The sequence below is a fragment of the Rosa chinensis genome, chromosome 6 (assembly GCF_002994745.2).
Source record: "Rosa chinensis cultivar Old Blush chromosome 6, RchiOBHm-V2, whole genome shotgun sequence".
In the NCBI taxonomy this organism is placed as follows: domain Eukaryota; kingdom Viridiplantae; phylum Streptophyta; class Magnoliopsida; order Rosales; family Rosaceae; genus Rosa; species Rosa chinensis.
In genome coordinates, this window is record NC_037093.1 from 36,008,144 (window position 1) to 36,029,029 (window position 20,886).

The 20,886-nt window shown below is 41.5% G+C and overlaps 1 protein-coding gene across 1 annotated transcript; it reads left to right on the top strand.

Annotated features, from left to right (window-relative positions):
* Positions 1–19,422: 19,422 nt before the first annotated feature.
* On the top strand, positions 19,423–19,935 carry LOC112171250 (cold shock domain-containing protein 3-like). The gene is made up of 2 exons (XM_024308463.1): positions 19,423–19,840; positions 19,922–19,935. The coding sequence occupies exons 1-2, from the start codon at positions 19,423–19,425 to the stop codon at positions 19,933–19,935; spliced, it is 432 nt and encodes a 143-aa protein (XP_024164231.1).
* Positions 19,936–20,886: the final 951 nt, after the last annotated feature.

Consider the following 20,886-nt stretch of genomic DNA (forward strand, 5'->3'; position numbering starts at 1 on the left):
AGTTTTTCCGTCAAATCTCCACCGTACGGCGTGCCACCGGTAGTGTTCGACGCGTCTGCTCCTCCTCGACACACCTGTGGTGGTGGATCACGGTATCTTGGCCGGAGAAGAGCGAATCGAAGCCAAGAAGTTTACTGTAGCAATTGGGGTTCTCCGGCGATTTCTTCCGATTTCAACTACCTCTGGCGACGAAAATGGTCCCAATCGAAAGCCTATCCTTCACTGATAAATCCCTCAAAGTCTCTTGCAGCAATTCAAAGCGTGGAGGACGAATCGAAGATTTTACCGTTTAAATTGGCCCTTTTCCAATTAAACTCAATTTCCGGCCAACCAAGGTATTTCTAGACCTTGTTGTAGTTATGAAAGTTGTTGGGCTTGTTGAGAGGAAGATTTTGGCATAGGTCTTGTTCACCAGTTTGGGGCCCCACGCGCCGCCACTGTTGGTGGCACGTGGAGACTCGTAGGGCTGGTCCTGGTTTCCTATATTTGGCTAGTTAAATTAGTTGTATGTTGTAGAACTTGTAGATATGATTTTGGTGGAATTTGGAGAAGTTTGATATCGATTGTGAATTTTCGAAGTTTGGAGTTTCGGTTATCGATTTACGGGAATCCGACCATTGGATCTCCCTCATTTATGCTATAGAATAATTTAATCGATGAATTGGTCTCAGTGGTGAAGTTTGGGTTGAATCCGAGAAGAAATGGAGATGTTGAGTTATAAGGGGTTTTCGGGTTTCGGTTTAAAATCGTATTTAATTGTCGAATTGTTGTTTATGGAATATAATTTTGTACAGGATGAGGTACCGACCCATCGCTCAATGAGGATCCTTAAGTTTGGCCACGTTAGCTGTATACTGTAAGTGGACCTTTGATTTTAAATGATGCATGCGAATATTTTCTGAATTATTGATTTTATTTATTTATTATTTTATTTATCAAGCACATTATTTGGATTTCCTTCATGATTTTCGAATGTGAGCTTGTTATGCTCGGAATTTGATTTATGTTTTATGATGATGTTCGACGAGTTATTTTCTGATGTGATTTTCGGAATTAAGTATATTTTATTCATCGATTTTGAGATTTATGGAAGATTTTCGAAAATCCCATTTTCGATGGAATTATATCTATCTATTACTCCTCGCTTATTGTTTGATGATTCGAGAATATCTTGGCATGTGGGACACGTCGTTGATTCATTTGATTTACCATGAGATTTACTGAGTACGGTTGGGAACTGTACTCGTGCTTTTATTTGCGAGATATTGGGGAAGTCTTATTGATTTTCGGTTTTTGTATGATTTTACTCCACCATATTTGGGTCGTCTTATTTATTGCTAGCTAGCCTATTAGTACTCCTCCCCACTTACTATATGTTTGTGGGTGAGTTGAGCAAATAGCATGGGATGCTCAAGAGCCTGGGAGGCTCCCTTACTCGTATGGTGATAACTTCTTTCCCATACTCTACTGTTACTTGATTAGCGGGGCTAGTCCGATGTCTCTTAACCAATGGGGCTGGTATGTTTTTAAGAGTTTTTGAGCTTAAAGAAATATGTTTATAATTGTTGCATGTATCGGGTTTTTAAAGGAATAAACGTGAGCAAGTATAAAATCTTTTTTCTTTATAATTACTTATTTTTGTTAACTCACATCTCACGCTAACATTTTTATATGCTTTTTCTCTAGGCCCTTCGGTTTCAAATGCCCAGTTTGCAGAGTTGCTGGTATGGTTCGACATAGTAGGATTCGGGGCATAACATCTGCTGCTGTTGTATTCCTAATTGTAGGTTATTTATTGAACCTACTTGTATCTTGTTTTCTTTTTCGTCTTTTAGATTGCTCTGATAACCTGTGGGACAATCGTTTTAAAGTTTGGGAATTACATTTGTGTATTTGAAACATGTTGTATTTTAGACTTCAGTTGCTTATTGTGGAGTTGTTGTGATTTGGGGAGCAGGGTGGAGAATAAGGATGGTTTATTAGAAGTGTGAATGTGTTTATACAGGTTTTGGGTAGTCCATTTTTAGGGGTAACTCTGCTGAATTTTCGGTAGACTTATTCCTAAGGTGGGCCCCATAGGGCCAACTCGGAGTTCAAAGGCAGGTCCTGTCAATATAAGGTTTTATAAAAAAACTACAATTATTAGAGAAAAGTATCATTAATATTTATGGGTTTGTGATTCAAATTCATTAATTTGACAAAGTGGTGTTAGCTCAATTGTTAGAGCGCCCACTACTTAGGATCCAGGTCCTGGGTTTGAGTCATCATGGGGGTATGAATGAAATCCTTTGATATTCTTTTAGAATGTGTTTGGATGAGGGAAAAAATGATGGAATTTAATTGAAAGTGAGGATTTCATAATTCCTATAATCTAATTCCCTCGTTTGGCATTATCAGATTGGAAATTTTAAATTTCTCTGTGGAAAAAAATGAAGGAATTCATTGTTTAAATTCCTAGCTTCAATTTCCACCAAAATAGGTGTCATTTACGAATTCCTTTGCAATATTCAATTTTCATTTCCAAAACAAGGCTTTTTCTATTTTATTTTCTTATTTATTTTAAACTTTTTTAATTTATTACACATTTCAAATCCTAAATAGATACAACCAAAGAATAGAAATTGCAATTAATGAAATTTTAGATTGATGGAGTTAAAGATTCCATCATTTATAAATTCCTCAGATTTCATAATTTTCTCATCCAAACGCACCGTTAATGAAAAGAAGAGAAGAAAAAAAAGAAAAAAGAATGCAAATGTCTTCCATAATTAATAAGATTTTGTTTTAGAGAAACTGAATTTGAGAGGAATTTGCTGTGTATTCTTATTGATAATAGGGGACTCTTTATATAGAGGAATTCAATGCATAGAATCTCAATCATACAAGGAAAGTAATCGTATATTGAATAGGAATCTAGATCCTTCTAATTTAATCCTATTACCACAAGAGCAAGTAATCTAGAGTTTGGGCCAAACACAAATTAGGGTTTACTTGAACACTCCCCCTTGTGTTGTCCAAACGCGGTGCTTCTCTCGTTGCCTCGTTAAAAACCTTGTCGAGTAACAAAAACCCAGTGGGACAAAAATAACCTCGGTTGAAGGGGAAAAAGAGCACAACACACCCTTCACGATTCGAGACGAACATGTAGACATCTCCCCCTAATGTCTGTGCCTTCCCCTGATGACTCCGATCATGGGAGTTCAAATAATTTCCGCAAGCCAATTCTTGCCACATGTTTCTCGAACGTGGATTTGGGCAATGACTTAGTAAACAAGACTGCCACATTGTCCTCAGATCGAACTTGGTTCACTTTGATCTAGAGGAGCTTCTGTTGTTGCTGATTGTAGAAGAATTTAGGCGATATGTGCTTGGTGTTGTCGCCTTTGATGTAGCCTTGCTTCATTTGTTCAATGCAAGCAGCATTATCCTCATAAATGCTTGTTGGCTCATCTGTGGTAGACTTCAGACCACAATTGCTTCGAACATGCGTAACTATGGACCTAAGCCATATACATTCACGAACTGCTTCGTGAAGAGCAATAATCTCTGCATGATTCGAAGAGGTAGCGACTAAGGTCTGCTTTGTAGACCTCCAAGATATCGTGGTCTTTCCCATGGTGAAAACATAACTAGTATTAGGAGCGACCTTTGTGTGGGTCAAAGAGGTACCCAGCATCAGCAAACCTTCCAAACCACTTATATCGTTTTGGGGTGGGGAGAGGGAACACGGTCCACCATATGTGGCGTCCCTAACACTAGATGGGTCCGAATCCATCTTCTCTCTGTAGGGAAAGAACAAGCTCATATCGATCATACCACTTAGGTATCGAAAGATATCTTTAAAACCAGTCCAATGACCTCGTGTTAACGCAGAGCTATATCTAGCTAGCAAGTTCACAGCGAATGAGATATCCGGTCTTGTGCATTGTGCTAAGTACAATAATGCGCCTATTGCACTTAGATAGGGCACTTCTGCCTCTATCACTTCTTCGTCATCATCTTTTGGACAGAATGGATCCTTCTTTGGATCAAGACTACGGACGACCATTGGGGTGCTTGAAGGCTTAATCTTGTCAGTGTTGAAACGCCTAAGCATCTTTTGGGTATAAGGTGATTGATGAATCAGGATACCATCTCTATGGTGCTCAAGTTCTAAACCGAGGCAAAATCGTGTTTTCCCAAGATCTTTCATCTCAAACTCGGATTTCAAGTGTTCAGCGGTTTCCCTTAACTCTTTATGGGTGCCAATTATGTTCATGTCATCAACATAAACCGCTACTATTGCAAATCCGGAACTTGTCCTTTTTATGAACACACATGGACATAGTTCATTGTTGACATATCCCTTTCCAATCAAGTAGTCACTTAGATGGTTATACCACATTCGTCCGGATTGTTTCAATCCATATAGTGAGCATTTCAATCTAATCGCAAACGCACTCCGTGGTTTGGAGCCACTTGATTTGGGTAGCTGAATTCCATCTGGAACTTTCATGTATATTTCCGTATCTAGATCCCCATATAGATACGCTATAACCACATCCATTAGCTGCATGTTCAGTTTTTCGGAAACTACCAAACTGACAAGGTAGCGGAACGTTATAACGTCCATTACGGGAGAATAGGTTTCCTCGTAGTTGATTTCTGGGCGTTGTGAGAAGCCTTGCGTCACAAGACGAGCTTTGTACCTTACAATCTCGTTTTTCTCATTACGCTTTCTAACGAATACCCATTTGTGACCAACTGGTTTGGTGTTGGGCGATATTGGTACAACATTGCCAAATACCTTTGTTTTCGATAGAGAATCAAGTTCTGCCTGGATCGCATCTTTCCATTTTGGCTAGTCAGCTCTACGTTGGCATTCAACAACGGAGCGTGGTTCGATGTCATCGGTCTCAATAATCTCACGGGCCACTGAATACACGAATACATCATCAATGATGATGGAGTTTCTTTCCAACGTCCCATGTACACTATTGTTGACAGAGATCTCTACATTCTCAGGGATAGGTTCTGACATTGAGGCATCCCCCAATGATGTCTCTTGGACATAACCATAATCCGGAACATTCTCATGGAACGGATTTTGAGTATCGATGATCAAAGGATTTGTTTGTACCTCATTCGCTCTCTTTCTAGGGCGAGTATCCTTCGAACCAATCGGTCTACCGCGCTTCCTTGCCGGACCTGCGGCCATAGACTCCACATCATTTCCATTCTGGGCAATGGCACCATCTCCTAGTGTCACAGGAGTGGCGTTATGTCCATTATTTGGGACATCAATCCTTGTAGGCACGTTTGCAACAGGTATGTGTGATCTCGTCACTTTGGCAACATCAGAAAACGCATCAGGCAGAGTGTCTGCTACGTTCTGGAGCTTGATTATTTTTCATACTTCAAGTTCGGACTGTGCGGTATGGGGATCGAAATGAGACATACTAGGGACAGACCATGACAATTCCTGTCGTTCCTGTTGAACATATGTGTTCTTATCTCCCCCTAACGATGGGAAGACTGTCTCATCAAAGTGACAATCCGCAAATCTAGCGGTAAAGAGATCGCCTGTCAAGGGTTCAAGATAGCGGACGATGGTTGGAGATTCATATCCAACGTATATGCCCATTCGTAGTTGTGGACCCATCTTAGTACGCTGTGGTGGCTTAATAGGCACATAAATGGCACACCCAAAAATGCGTAAGTGCGAGATATCAGGCTCGTACCTAGTCACTAGCTGTAACGCACAGTAAGATTGGGTTACAGTGGGTTGTAGACGAATTAGCGTCGATGCATGCAATATTGCATATCCCCAAGCAGAAACAGGGAGACTGGACAATGTCCGTGCTATCATCTATAGTCGTTTGATAGTAGCTTCTGCGAGACCATTTTGGGTATGAACATGGGGAATTGGATGATCTACATCAATCCCCAGTGACATGCAATAGTCATTGAACGTTTTCGATTTAAACTCCCCAGCGTTATCAAGTCGAATCGACTTAATAGGATGATCTGGGTAGTGAGCCTGTAGACGGATAATTTGTGGGCGAGGAGTTTAGCATAAGCAGTATTTCGAGTGGACAACAGCGCAACATGTGACCAGCGTGTCGTCACATCAACCAATATCATAAAGTATTTAAAAGGTCCGTATGATGGTTGAATTGGTCCACAGATATCCCCTTGGATTGTCTGTAAGAACGGAATGAGTATTTTAGGATCCTTTGCGTAGGATGGTCTCGGTCCTAATTTCCTGAAGGAACAGGCTTTGCAAAATGAATGAGGGGCCTTAGAAGCAACCAATGAGGATTTTGGTTGGGCCTGAGTATCCGTAGCGCTATTAGAAGCAAAATGTGTGACTACATCTCCCATCATGGCATTAGAGCCATGGAAATTGGTGTGTGTGGCGTCATGGCCACTAGGAGAGGCAACCATGGCATCATGCTCATGGTTGGCGCCATTGATGGCGTCATCACATGGGACTTGGGCAGCCCTATGGCGCCCCAAGACGGCTGCAGCGCCCCAAGCTGCAATTGTTGCAGTCTTGCTAAGTCCAGGAATCAATTTTTGATTCTTGCTTCTTCTCACTCTGAAGAATGGATGTCCGTGTGAAGTCTTTAGTATACGGAGCATCATATCAAGACTAGGATACCCTAGTCGGTCATGCCAAAGCCAATATGTGTCTGAATCCAAGAGATCTTCTCTTATGACATTATTGGATTCAATTGGTCGAATTGTAATGACATAAAGTCCACTAGATTAACACGTAAGATTTTCTAAGATGCGCTTTCGTTCGCAGTCATTAGAGGTAATGCAAAGGAACTCCTTTCCGTTCTCATTATGCGTTTCCGCATGGAATCCGTTGGCTCTTATATCTTTAAAACTCAATAAGGTCCGATTTGCCTTAGGAGCGTAGAGAGCTTTAGTGACTTTACTCAAGGTGTCATTTGGCAATAGGAATTGGGCCATTCCATGTCCTTGAACTAAACCTGATGGCCCAACCATCGTAGTCACAGAGGAATATGTAGGCAACATCTCTAAGAATAATTGCCTATGTCGTAGAATGGTGTGCGTAGCCGCACTATCCGCAAGACATTGTAGTTCATCCATTCCTAAAAGAAAAGCTCATAATTAAAAAGGAGTCATAAAGAAAAGCACTCAACTTTTATTAATAAGCCAAACGGAATTACATCATCGTTTCTTTAACCAAAAAGAATCTAATCCAATAAACTAGCTAATGCAAAACAATGGTAGTCGTCTAACTCCTTTTGGTAATTTCAATGCACATGTGACCAGGTGAGTAGAAAGATGTCGGTGGAGCAAAGCTCACTTAAGTACCACTTATCTCAAAACCTTCCTAGACATCACACTTACATTGAGTACGCCTTTATGAAGAAAGACTAGTGCCATTGGCATTTACTATAATATGGCAATTGCCTACATCTCTTGGAAAATAAAAAAACTTAATCCAAATCGCCCGTTTCTGGGTCTTGATTCTTGTAGTCTTCCACCCTCAGATCGAGATCGCTATCTTGATCTTCTTGTTCTATGTAATTTGCCTCCCTTGCTTCACGATACATCTTGTATGCGTTTGCAACGTTCTGGGATGCTTTACACGCCCTTGCCCAATGTCCAGGTAGTCCACATCTGAGACAAGCATCATTATGGTCAGGTTCCCTTAATCGAGGTGCTCTGGGAGCGTTTTGAGGACGGGCCTTTGGTGGCATTACCACCATAACAGGAGGCTTGGCCTCTCTCTTTCTTCACACGTTTACCTCCACGGTTTATTGCACGCCTATCTTGGCGGTTTCCTTCCTCTTTAGGGCGAGAATATGGACCAGAACGTCCAGAATTATCCCTACTCTTAGGGTTTCGCTCCTTGCATCCTCCCTAGGAGGTGCGACTATAATTATACTCCGGATTTGGCTTGGTTCCCACGGGTTTAGAGTTATAGTTCTTCACAAGTATGTTGTCGTGCTTTTCAGATACGTTCATGGCACCAATTAGCACATGAAATCTTGTGATGCATCTAGCATTGACATCAATCCGATAGTTCTTGGCTATCATCAACGCAGAGACAGGGAAGGTGGAGAGAGTCTTCTCAATCAACATCGTATCAGTGATTTTCTGTCCAGAGAATTCCATCATAGACTTGATACGAAGTGCTTCTGAATTGTAGTCAAGTATAGACTTGAAATCACAGAAGCGGAAGCTATGCCATCTCACTTCTAAGTCTGGAAGCAGGGAATCACGGACGTTTCCAAAACGCTGCTCGAGTTCTACCCATAGTTTTCTTGGGTCTTCCTCATTGAGGTACTCATTTTGGAGCGCATCATTTGTGCCTTGTCATGAGAATGATGGCTTTAGCTTCATTTGCCTCTCTCTTAGCTCTATTTGCTTCAACAGTAGCAGCTTGTTAAGGAAATAAGGAGTAAGCACGTCCTGACTTGGCTTTTGGATCGTACTCAGGATCCCATCAGCCTTAAGATGCTAGCGCACATCACGGACCCACTTGTGGTATCGTGCGCCTGTTGTCTCTAGTGGAGCGAAGCTCAACTTGTTCAGGTTACTCATCCTGAAAAACAACAAGAAAATAGGGTTAGTTTCAGAGCGAAAAGGGTTACCAGGAAAAACTATAAAATTTCTTAGCGTAGTCGCTTTCCAAGAAATTAGGGATTTTCTTAGCGTAGTCGCTTCCAAGAAAATCCGATTCCAAGAAGGGTTTTGGATTAGATCGAAATAACGATGTATGTGGTCGATCGTTTTCTTCTCAACAAACTCTAAGTTCGGAGAACTCTACAAGCTTCAAGCTTGGAGTAAGCACGAACCCCCATAGTTCAGCTTTTTGGTCTCCCCTATGAAGAAGAAAGGGGGGTAGGAGAAGGGATGTTGGAAGTTCCCGATAAAAAGAAGAGAAAAGTAATAAAAACTTCAAAAATGGGAACTTTTAGAAAAGTTTACCTTGAAAAATTGCCGGAAATTTTGACCGGAAAAGTTGGCCTGAAAAGTGTTGACCGCAGGTGCTGACGTGGCTCTCTGAAGTTGACGTGGCAGGCTGACTGGGCGCTGACGTGGCTGATGACGCAGGGCTGACGTCAGTGGGCTTCAGGCTGCTGGGCTTCTGTCTTTAGGCCGAGTCGCTTCTGTGCTTCTGGACTTAGGGCTTCGTTTGACTTTGGGCTGGGCTTCACAGGGCTGAAGGTAGAGGCTGGAGAGGCAGACGGTGGTTCAAAGGTGCAGCAGATTCAGGCGGGCGGTTAGGCTGTTTCCAGGCCGGTTCCGGTGATGGTTTTTTCGGTTCCGGGAGTTTGGGGACGAGGTTCAGCTATTGACAAAATATGGCAGTGCAAGGTGGACTGGAAGGTGGCAAACCAGGCAAGAGATCTCGGATCCTTCTTGGGAGGCCGGTTTGGTCTCTTCCGATGGCCGGTTCAGGTCGATTCTGGCCGGTTCTGGGGGCAGCGCCGCCGGTTCTGGGCCCCTGGAGGTGAAAACTTCAAGGTTGGCGGCGATGGTTCCTGGGATTTGAAGGCTATGAATTTAGGGTTTCAGGGTTAGGGCTTCGTGCTGATAACGTGTTTTAGAGAAACTGAATTTCAGAGGAATTTGCTGTGTATTTTTATTGATAATAGGGGTCTCTTTATATAGAGGATTACAATGCATAGAATCTCAATCATACAAGGAAAGTAATCGTACATTGAATAGGAATCTAGATTCTTCTTATTTAATCCTATTACCACAAGAGCAAATAATCTAGAGTTTGGACCCAACACAAATTAGGGTTTACTTGAATAGATTTGCAAATTTAATAGAATAGGATTCAAATTTGCTCACCATTATTCCTTAGGTGATGATACCACCATTCAATAAAAAGCTGCTATGTGTGATAAACCATACTCATAATTAACCATGATTGACTTAATTATCATGAAGACAAAAAAAGAAATTTAATAATAATAAAAGTATAAAACTCTTGTTTAATACTTTAATTAATCACTAAATTAACTAATAATAAATGGTGGTGCTATTCACACACCCCCTCTATTTTTCTATTACTTTAATTCAATTTTCTTTTGAAAATTACCCTAACTACCCTTCCTTATAATTATGTTTCTTTTTCTTTTTTCTATTTGGTAAGTCAACCATCTTCAAATCCTAAATCCTTATTTTCCTGCAGACACACAGGACTTCAAAACTCTTTTCAATTCTCTTTTTTCTTTTTCATTAAAAACTTCTATATCATAGTCATTCTATCTCTCTAACATGATGCTTTAAAGTTTAATCATGGTAGAACAAGAAAATTTGGACCCACCTTTTGAGAAAATTTTACATTTGATTTGCAATGGTGACATGGAAAAAATATATATATGAGTTCAGTGATCATTCGAGCCCATTTGAATCCATTATTCCTAGTAAGATTCTAACTGATATTATTTGGTGTATTCGAATCCATTGAGCAATTATATAACTTTACAACAGCCTAATAATGATGGCCTTATGATTATAAACATGATTTGTTCTACTATATTATGCTAGTAGAACATAATTTTGTACCCACACGAAGATTGCAACTCATTGCATTCAATATTATGTAGAGCATCTCTAAATTTTGTGTACATCATCAAGTGTGGAAGTTTGTGGCTGAAGTGGATAAAACGCTGATTCCATATTTTTTTTATTTTTTATTTTTATTTGAGGATGATGCACTTGGATTAAGAGTCATAAACAAACAAGTATTGAGTTTGGTACTTTGCAAAGTATGAGGCCAAACTTTACAATTTGGATTCAGTTGGGTGAAGGTGTTTTACCTGGGAAGCATATTCTTTGTCTAATAATATAGGTCATTCCACTTAATAAACGTATTATTTTTCCATCATTTATAGGTAAAAAAAATAATTAATTTATTGTTTAGTGATGTTTGATTCATGATTGAATTGCCAAATAGAAAAAAAAAAGATTTATAAGGGAGGGTAGTTAGGGTAATTTATAAAAAAGATTGAATTAAACTAATAGAAAATTAGAAGGGGTGTGTGAATAGCACCACCCTAAATAAAACATATTAATTCTCTCATCTTCTTCATCGACTGAGCAAAACCTACAATGATTTCTTTCAACTTCAGAACCCAGCAAAATCCAACTACATACCTATAAAATCTCAAATGAACATAAACTCTTCTTTGGCTTTTGTCTGCTACATAAACAAATAGAAAGTGATTCAAAAACGAAGCAGAGCAGTAATGGGTTTGTGAGGGTATATCAGATACACACCAACAAACCCAGATCTCGTCCAGCCCTTTCCATCTTCCTCCCGACACCACCAGTCCACCACGAGGCAACTCACCAAATAATCCTAGCAAACCTAATTGCAGACCGTCCTACCATCGATCTTCTTCTAACTTATTTTACTTTTGGGCTTAATTTTCATGAAGTATAACATGGCAAAAAAAAAAAATATCACTCAAAACCAATTTGAGAAATTGAAGCTCTATGAATTGTGGGTAACCAATTTCAGTTTGGGTTTTCGTGCTGAAAATTTTGTTGGAAAAGGCTGGGTATTATAATATTGAGACTTCTTCTGTTACTTTGAGAAATTGATAATGAAAAAGTTTGTAGAACTCAAATTAAATTCCAAATCTGAGTTTTCTAGTCTGGAAGGGGGAGAGTATTTTCGTATTTCTCTCTCTTCATCAATATTGTTTAAGTAAATCCAGATTGTGTCTGGTTCAAACTCTAAGTTACTTGACCTAGTGGTAATAGGGTTTTAATTAGAGATAATCTCGAAGAATCTTAGAGATATCCATTCAATATTGCAATGTATGATTACCTTTCCTTGTAGAACTTTGGTTCTATGCATTGTAATCATCCATATAAATAGGCCCATATTATCAATGAAAGTACAACAATTCTCTCTCAAATATCGTTTCCCTAAAACACGTTATCAGCACAAAGCCCTAACCTTGAAACCCTAAAATCGTAGCCTTGAAACCCTAGCAACAACCGCCGCATATATTGAAGCCCCCAGTCCCAGGAGTCCAGAACCGGCAACGCCACCCCCAGAACCGGCCGGAAAAATACCAAATCAGCCCCCAAAAGAAACAGAACATCCCCTGCCCGGTTCGTATTCTTCCGGTCCGCCTCCGACCATCATATTTCGTCACCATCAGCGCCTTGATTCCAGATTCCGGGAACTGAAATTTCCTGGAACCAACCTTATAGTCCACGAACCGGCCACAAGAAAAGATGCACCCTTTTGAACCGCCGTCTGCCCTAATCCTTCTGCTCCTGTCAGCCCAGATGCCAGAAGCCCTGCAACCCAGAAGCCCAAAAGCCTAGAAGCCCAGAAGGAAAAGTAAAGAAAAAAAAAAAGCAGCGGGCCTGAAATTTAAAAAAAAAAAAAAAAAAAAAAAAAAGGCACCGGCCCAGCAATTCTGCCCAGCCCATAGGCCCAGTTCCTCCAGTCAACCACTTTCTGGAGACTTTTTCCGGCCAAATTTTTCGGCAACCTATTTCGAGGTAATTTTTACTAAAAGTTTTTATTCTTTTTTTCTAGGGGACCTAATTAAGAAGAACTATTTCTTTATCATAGGGGAGACCTAATTAAGAAGAACTATGGGGGTTCATGCCAACTCCAAGCTTAGAGCTTGTAGAGTCCTCCAAACTTAGAGTTTGTTGAGAAGAAACGATCGACCACAAACATCATTGTTTCGATCTAATCCAACCCTTCTTGGAATCGAATTTCTTGGAAACGACTATGCCGGGAAATTCCTAATTTCTTGGAAGCAACTACTTTTAGAAATTTTTATTGTTTTCGTGGTAGCCTTTTTCGCTCAAAAACTAACCCTACTTTCTTGTTGTTTTTCAGGATGAGTAACCTGAACAAGTTGAGCTTCGCTCCACTAGAGACAACAGGCGCAGGATACCACAAGTGGGTTTCTGATGTGCACTAGCATCTTAAGGCTGATGGGATCCTAGATACGATCCATGAGCTGAGTCAGAACGTGCTTACTCCTCAACAAGCTGCCATTTTTGAAGTGAATAGAGCTATGAGAGAGTCAAATGAAGCTAAAGCCATAATTCTCATGACAAGGCACATGAATGACGCGCTCCAAAATGAGTATCTCAATGAGGAAGACCCTAGAAAGCTGTGGGTAGAACTTGAGCAGTGCTTTGGCAACGTTCATGACTCCCTGCTTCCTGATTTAGAAGTGAGATGGCATAGCCTTCGCTTATGTGATTTCAAGTCTGTACTTAACTACAATTCGGAAGCACTTCGTATCAAGTTTTTGATGGAATTCTATGGGCAAAAAATCACTGATACGATGCTGATCGAGAAGACTCTCTCTACCTTCCCCGTCTCTGCATTGATGATAGCCAAGAACTATCGGATTGATGTCAACGCCGAACACATCACAAGATTTCATGAGCTTATTGGAGCCATGAACGCAGCTGAAAAGCACGGCAACATACTTGTGAAGAACTATAACTCTAGACCCGTGGGAACAAAGCTAATTCCGGAGTCTAATTATAGTCGCGCTCCTAAGAGAGGGCGCAAGGAGCGAAACCCTAAGGAAATGGAAAATTCTGGATATTTTGATCCATATTCTCGCCCCAAAGATGAAGAAAACTACCAAGATAGGCATACACAAAACCGTGGAGGTCAACGTTTGAAGAGAGAGAGGCCAAGCCTCCAGCTATGGTGGTGACGCAACCAAGAATAGAAGTCGTCCTCAACGCACTCCTAAAGCACCTCGATCAAGGGTGTCTGACCATAAAGATGCTTGTCTTAGGTGTGGAACATCCAGACATTGGGCCAGGGTGTGTAAAGCATCCGAGAATGTTGCAAACGCATACAAGATGTATCGTGAAGTAAGGGAAGCACATTACATGGAACAAGAAGAACAAGATGGCGATCTCGATCTGAGGGTGGAAGACTTCAAAGGCCAAGATCCAGAGATTGGGGGATTTTGATTAAGTCGTTTATATTTTCCAAGAGATGTAGGCAATTGCCATATTATTTTTGTAGTAAATGCGAATGGTTTAGTCTTTCTTCAAAGTAGGCTCACCCAAAATAAGTGTGATGTCTAGGAAGGTTTTGAGATAAGTGGTACTTAAGCGAGTGTTGCTCCACTGACATTTCTCTACTTACCTGGTCACATTTGCTTTGGAGCTACCGAAAGAAGTTAGATGACTACCATTGTTTTGCATTAGCTAGTTTTTTGGATTAGATTCTCTATAGTTAAAGAGACAATGATGTAATTTCATTAGCTTATTAATAAAAGTTGAGTTCTTATCTTTATGACTCCTTTTTAATTACAAGCGTTTTCTTTTAGGAATGAATTATGGCGAACTGCAATGTCTTGCCGATAGTGCGACTACGCACACCATTCTCCACCATAGGCAATTATTCTTGGATATGTTGCCTACATATTCCTTTGTGACTACAATGGCTGGGCTATCAGGATTAGTTCAAGGACATGGAATGACCCAATTTCTCTTGCCAAATGGCACCTTGATTAATGTCGTAGAAGCTCTCTATGCTCCTAAGGCAAATCGAACCTTATTGAGTTTTAAAGATATCTGAGCCAAAGGATTCCATGAGGAAACGCATACTAAAAACGGAAAAGAGTTCCTTTGCATTACCTCTAATGATTGCGGACGAAAGCGCATCTTAGAGAAGCTTATGTGTCAATCTAGTGGACTTTATGTCACTACCATTCGACCTATTGAATCCAATAATGTAATAAGAGAACATCTCTTGGATTCTGACATATTTTGGCTTTGGCATGACCGACTAGGACATCTTGGTCGTGATATGATGATCCGTATACTAAAAACTTCACACGGACATCCATTCTTTCGAGCGAAATGAAGCAAGAATCAAAGATTGATCCCAGACTTAGTGTGACCGCCGCCGCCGTCCACTGCCGACCCAAGGCCTCCCATGTCCCCCTTGACAATGCCATAAATGGCATCACACATGGCAATGGTGCCACTTTCCATGGTTCCAACGCCATGATGGGTGATGTAGTCACAAATTTTACTTCCAATAGCGCTTCAGACGCTCAGACCCAACCAAAATCCTCATTGGTTGCTTCTAAAGCCCCTCACTCATTTTGCAAAGCCTGCTACTTAGGGAAATTAGGACCTAGACCGTCCTATGAAAAGGATCCCAAAAACTCATTCTGTTCTTACAGAGAATCCAAGGGGATATCTGTGGACGAATTCAACCATCATGCGGACCTTTTAAATACTTTATGGCATTGGTTGATGCGTCGACACGCTGGTCACATGTCGTGCTGTTGTCCACTCGAAATGCTACTTATACTAAACTCCTAGCCTAGATTATCCGCCTACAGGCTCACTACCCAGACCACCCAATTAAGTCAATTCGACTTAATAATGCTGGGGAGTTTACTTTGAAAACGGTCGATGTGTGATGCCCGGGAAATTCATAATTATTTTCCGAGGATTTTCCGGAATTAATTTTATAACTATTGGACGGTTTCGTGGCTCGTGGATGGAGCGGAAGTGTTTCGGGCGAATAATTAATTGAAGAATATGGTTTTAGGGGGGTTGCCAAAGGTTGACTTTTTATTCGTTGGGAATCTCCGAAAACTTCCTTCACGAAAGTTGTAGAGCGCGTCGATACGAGTTCGTGGACATGTGGAACGCGAGAATCGGAGTTCGTATGAGGAAGTTATGGCTATTGGAAAAAGTTTCCGTTTTAGTATATAAAGGAAAAATCAGAAAATATATTCATTTCCTCATTTTCCTTTTCCGGAAGCCACTCCCTCTCTCTCTCTTCTCTCTCGTCCGCTCCCTCAGTATCGAAGAAAACCGCCTGACCCGACCCGAACCCGGCCGATCAGACCCGACTTTTCCGGCCAACTGCGGCGGTCTCCGGCCTTGAAACTTGGCCAGCAGGGTCGTCTCCTCCGTCTGGTCGTCCCTCTGGTGTTCTCTTACGGCGATTCTCCGTCTCGGTGGCAGTTCAAGGCGGTGCAGACTGGAGAAATCGGACCCGACCGGAAAACACAGTTCCGACGTCGGCACGGCTTCGATTTTCTTGGGTTGAGTTCAGAACAAGCTCCCAGGTCGATCCATGGTGGTTGTTTGGATCGATTCACGTGAAAATTCGATCAACTCAGTTGGGATTACTGTTCACGGCTTGTGAGGTAGTTTTCGATCCCTTAAGCTTGTTTTCTGACTTCGAGCTAGTTATGAGAATTCACAAGCATGCTTAGATGAAGAACTTTGATGTTGGGAGTTTTGTGAAATAATGTGTTTTGGCCGGTGGCGGTGCACCACCGTCTGTGGTGGCGTTCCGGCGGTGTTCCGGCCACTAAAGGAACTGTTTTTGGTATTATATATGTTCTACTCGTTGATACGAGCGTTTCGATATATAATATGCAAATTTTGGAGTTCGTATGGAATTGTTATGATTTTTGCAATTTCATACCGATCGATTATTCTATCCGTGAGGATTTGAGCGTCCGATCGACTTGTGGTTTGGTCACATCGATCGTGGACGTATTCCAGAGACTTCGGGAGGTCTCGGATGTGGTTTTGCCTCGATTGGCGCCACTTTGGGGATTTTAGTTCAAAACAAGGGTTTCGGACTTAAATCAAATGTGAATCGTTACTGATTTTGATCATTGGTGATTAGGTGCTTCTAAAGGTGAATTGGACGAGTTGTTGGTGATAGTGTTAGTTCGGTTCTGTATAGAAGACGCAGCGGGAGTTTCGAGGTGAGTAATCTCACGAAGTTCATTTCACGAACGGGAATACCCTTATTATTTTGAGAGTTATTTAGTTAACTGCAAACTATAGATGGTATTAGTGGCACTTTTGAGTAGATGATTACGTGTGTATATATGTATATTATGGGATGTATATATATACATACGTATTCATGTATTAGTAGATATATGTTTACGTGAAATATATATGTTTTGGTGGTTTGTGGATTTATGAAAACAATATGCATGAAATGATGCTTTTTATTGTTTTGGGGTGTGGCTTTTGGAAAACAAATGATTTGTGGAAATGATTGATTTCGATTTGTTTTGAAAAGCGTTGAGATTTGAGAAAAGTGTTGAGATTTGGGTATGAAAACAATAGGCATGAATTGATGCTTTTTATTGTTTTGTGTTATGGCTTTTTTGGAAAACAATAATTATGGAAATGTTGATTTCGATTGTTTTCAAAAGCGTTGTGATTTGTGTAACATTTTGGGTCCAATGCGACTCCTTTAATGTTTTGCTCCAAGGGACATTGCGGCCCGAGGATCGAAGGTCTAAGACCTTGGGCAGAATCTCAGGTGACCACGTCTTTGGCCGGACGAGTGGTTACGTTTTTCAGTTAGAGCTCTAATCTGTCTGCCATATAGGTAATTCATGGGGTAACGGGAATTGGTTATTTACAACTCATGACATTACGTATTTTTAGGGAACAAGGTGTGAGTTGCTTCCTTATTAATGGTTTTTAAGGGGACAAGGTGTGAGTTGTTTTCCTTATTAACGTTTTGATAGAAATCAAGGTGTGAGTTGCTTTCTATGGTACGATTATGGTACATTTGATAGGAAACAAGGTGTGAGTTGTTTTCTATGTTTTACTGATAGAAATCAAGGAGTGAGTTGCTTTCTATGTTTTACTGATAGAAATCAAGGAGTGAGTTGCTTTCTATGTTTTACTGATAGAAATCAAGGTGTGAGTTGCTTTCTAGGGTACGCTTATGGTACAACTGATAGAATTCAAGGTGTGCGTTGTTTTCTATGTTTTATTGATAGAATTCAAGTGTGGGTTGTTTTCTATGTTTCGTTTTAAAAGGAAACAAGGTGTGAGTTGCTTTCTTTTATTTCGATTTGAAAGGAAATTAAAGTGTGAGTTATTCTCCTTTATTTCGTGTTTTAAGGAATCAAAGCGTGAGTTGTTTTCCTTATTTTTGACAGTTAGTTGTGTGTGGTTTGAGTTACTCATACGGGCTTGCAAAAGCTTACCGGGTTTGTTGTGTGGCAACCCGTTGCACCATTCCAACGGTGTAGGGGTTAATCCTGCAGGTTAGGATAATCGAGGTTGAGGCAGCGAGCTAGCAGCTTTACGGTAGGAAGCCAATTTTGTGACTTTACCGTTATTTGGACTTCCGTTGTAGTGAGCTCTGAGGAGCATTACGTTTATCTTGTTGTTGACAATTTAATTCGTAAGCTTGTGTAATATATAACTCTTTGGAGTGGGTGTATATTAACTTTGAGGGTTCAGGGCATCAATAAGTGTGTAAGTTTAAGGGAAAAAGATTTCAGGTATTTTGTATTGATGACTGGACGTTCACGCATATATAATTATGGGGTTATATATATCGATTTTCATGTGTGTAAAATCAGGGGCGTGACAGATTGGTATCAGAGCGTAAGGTGCATATTTGGTGACAATCAATACTCCTCGAGTGATGGCCCGTCTGCAGCGGATCCCCATCTGATGCTCTTCGGTATTGATATAGTCATTGGGTATGCAATGAGTGTTGGATTGCGAGTCATCAGGGTAGTGTTAGCTCAGTGAACCAAGTGTAGGAGTTTAAGGTAGCTTCTAGGAGTTATAATCTTTTGAGGAATGAGGACCTTTAGATTTGACTCAAGATTTACGTAGGGGATAGAATTGTATCTTCTGACGTAGTAAGGTGGTTGATTTAGTCATGTTGTTGACTTATACTTGTAGTTGGAAGTTGTACAAGTATTAATCACAGGTTGTTATGCTTCCTAGGTGATGGATTCACAAGGAGGCCGAGCTAGGGGTCGAGGTAGACCCAGAGGCAGGGGTGGAGCCAGAGGTAGGGGCAGGATTCCTCCTCCTGTTGAGGAGATGTTTGAGAATGATATCGAGGCATCGAATGTTGAGCTGCCTGTTCCACCGGTTGTGGAGGTTGCGAATGTTGTAGATCCCACTCGTTTGTCGAAGTTGGCAAAGGAGATTTCGAGGTTGGGAGGAGTTCCATTCCAGGGAGGTACGGATCACATGTTGGCAGATCAATGGATCGAGAACATGAAGACCTACTTCGAGATGGTCGTCTGCGACGACGTTGAGAAGGGGAAGATTGCGGCGTTTATGCTCCAAGGCGATGCACGGGTATGGTGGAGCGGCACACAGAGGGTGATGGATGTGTCCGCCATGACCTGGGACGGTTTTGTGGAACTGTTCAGGAAGAAGTACTTTCCGCCTTCAGTGAGGGAGCAGATGGAAAGGGAATTCATCTAGTTAGTCCAAGGGACTAAGAGTGTGAGGGAGTATGAAGCTGAGTTCTCAAGGTTGTATCGCTTTGTGAGGCAGATGGATGCTGAGAGCTTAGCTATGAAGTTTCAGTGGGGACTGAATGCTTCAATCCGGCGCGATGTCGCTGTTCTGGAACTGAAGACGGTAGAGCTCATTTTCGTTAAGGCTATGGCCATTGAGCAGGAGAACTTGATTTTCCAGGAGCAGGAGTCGGCTGAGAGGGACTCCCGAAGGAAGGGGAAGGCAACTGCTGAGAGCAATGAAGGGACAGATGCTCAGGGTGGGTTCTGGAAGAGGCGCAGGACTCATCAGCAGGCGCCAGCTAGGGAAGCGGCTGCACCTGCTAGAGCTGCACCTGTTGGGCAGGGAGCACCTCTGAGATGTTACAACTGTAAGGAGATTGGCCATACTGCTAAGGCTTGCACAAAACCGAAGAACTTGGCGTGTTTTACTTGTGGCCAGACAGGGCATTTCTCAAGGGATTGTACCCAGCAGCAGGGTAGGGGACAAGGGAACCAGCAGAGGCAACTGCCTCAGGGGCAGACTAGGGTGTTTGCTATTGATCAACAGAATACCGAGGAAGAAGGTACTTTATCTATTTCTACTTGGGTTGTTAGAACGATGTGTGATAGTTGCATACTTCTTTCCGTATGTTGTATTGTGATAGGTTTTACTTGTTGATTATAGTTTGACCTATGAGTGTGGCATGTTGTGATGCATAGGCCTTGGTCGAATTGAATTGAATTGACGGTTTCATTTTCAATTCTTGTAACGTAAGGGTTACATCATCGTTGAGTGGTGCAGATACTGTTGTGATAACAGGATTCTGGACTTTTGTGTGATCTGTGTGTAGTGTTGCGGTCACAAGAGTTTTAGTGGGCAGGGTACGAGGATGGGAATTCATAAAATGATTGGATTACCACCAAGTGGTGTGGTAACGATTCCTACTGTTGAGATACTAGGTGAAGTACCTGTATCCACTATTGATCGAGGTAAGTCGTACTTTGAAATGAAGGAATTCTTGCTGAGAATGAAAATTGGATTTGAGCTTGGTTTATGCGTACTTGTGGGATTGGTGCGTGTAAATTTCGGGACGAAATTTCTTTAAGGGGGGTAGAATGTGATGCCCCGGAAATTCATAATTATTTTCCGAGGATTTTCCGGAATTAATTTTATAACTATTGGACGGTTTCGTGGCTCGTGGATGGAGCGGAAGTGTTTCGGGCGAATAATTAATTGAAGAATATGGTTTTAGGGGGGTTGCCAAAGGTTGACTTTTTATTCGTTGGGATTCTCCGAAAACTTCCTTCACGAAAGTTGTAGAGCGCGTCGATACGAGTTCGTGGACATGTGGAACGCGAGAATCGGAGTTCGTATGAGGAAGTTATGGCTATTGGAAAAAGTTTCCGTTTTAGTATATAAAGGAAAAATCAGAAAATATATTCATTTCCTCATTTTCCTTTTCCGGAAGCCACTCCCTCTCTCTCTCTTCTCTCTCGTCCGCTCCCTCAGTATCGAAGAAAACCGCCTGACCCGACCCGAACCCGGCCGATCAGACCCGACTTTTCCGGCCAACTGCGGCGGTCTCCGGCCTTGAAACTTGGCCAGCAGGGTCGTCTCCTCCGTCTGGTC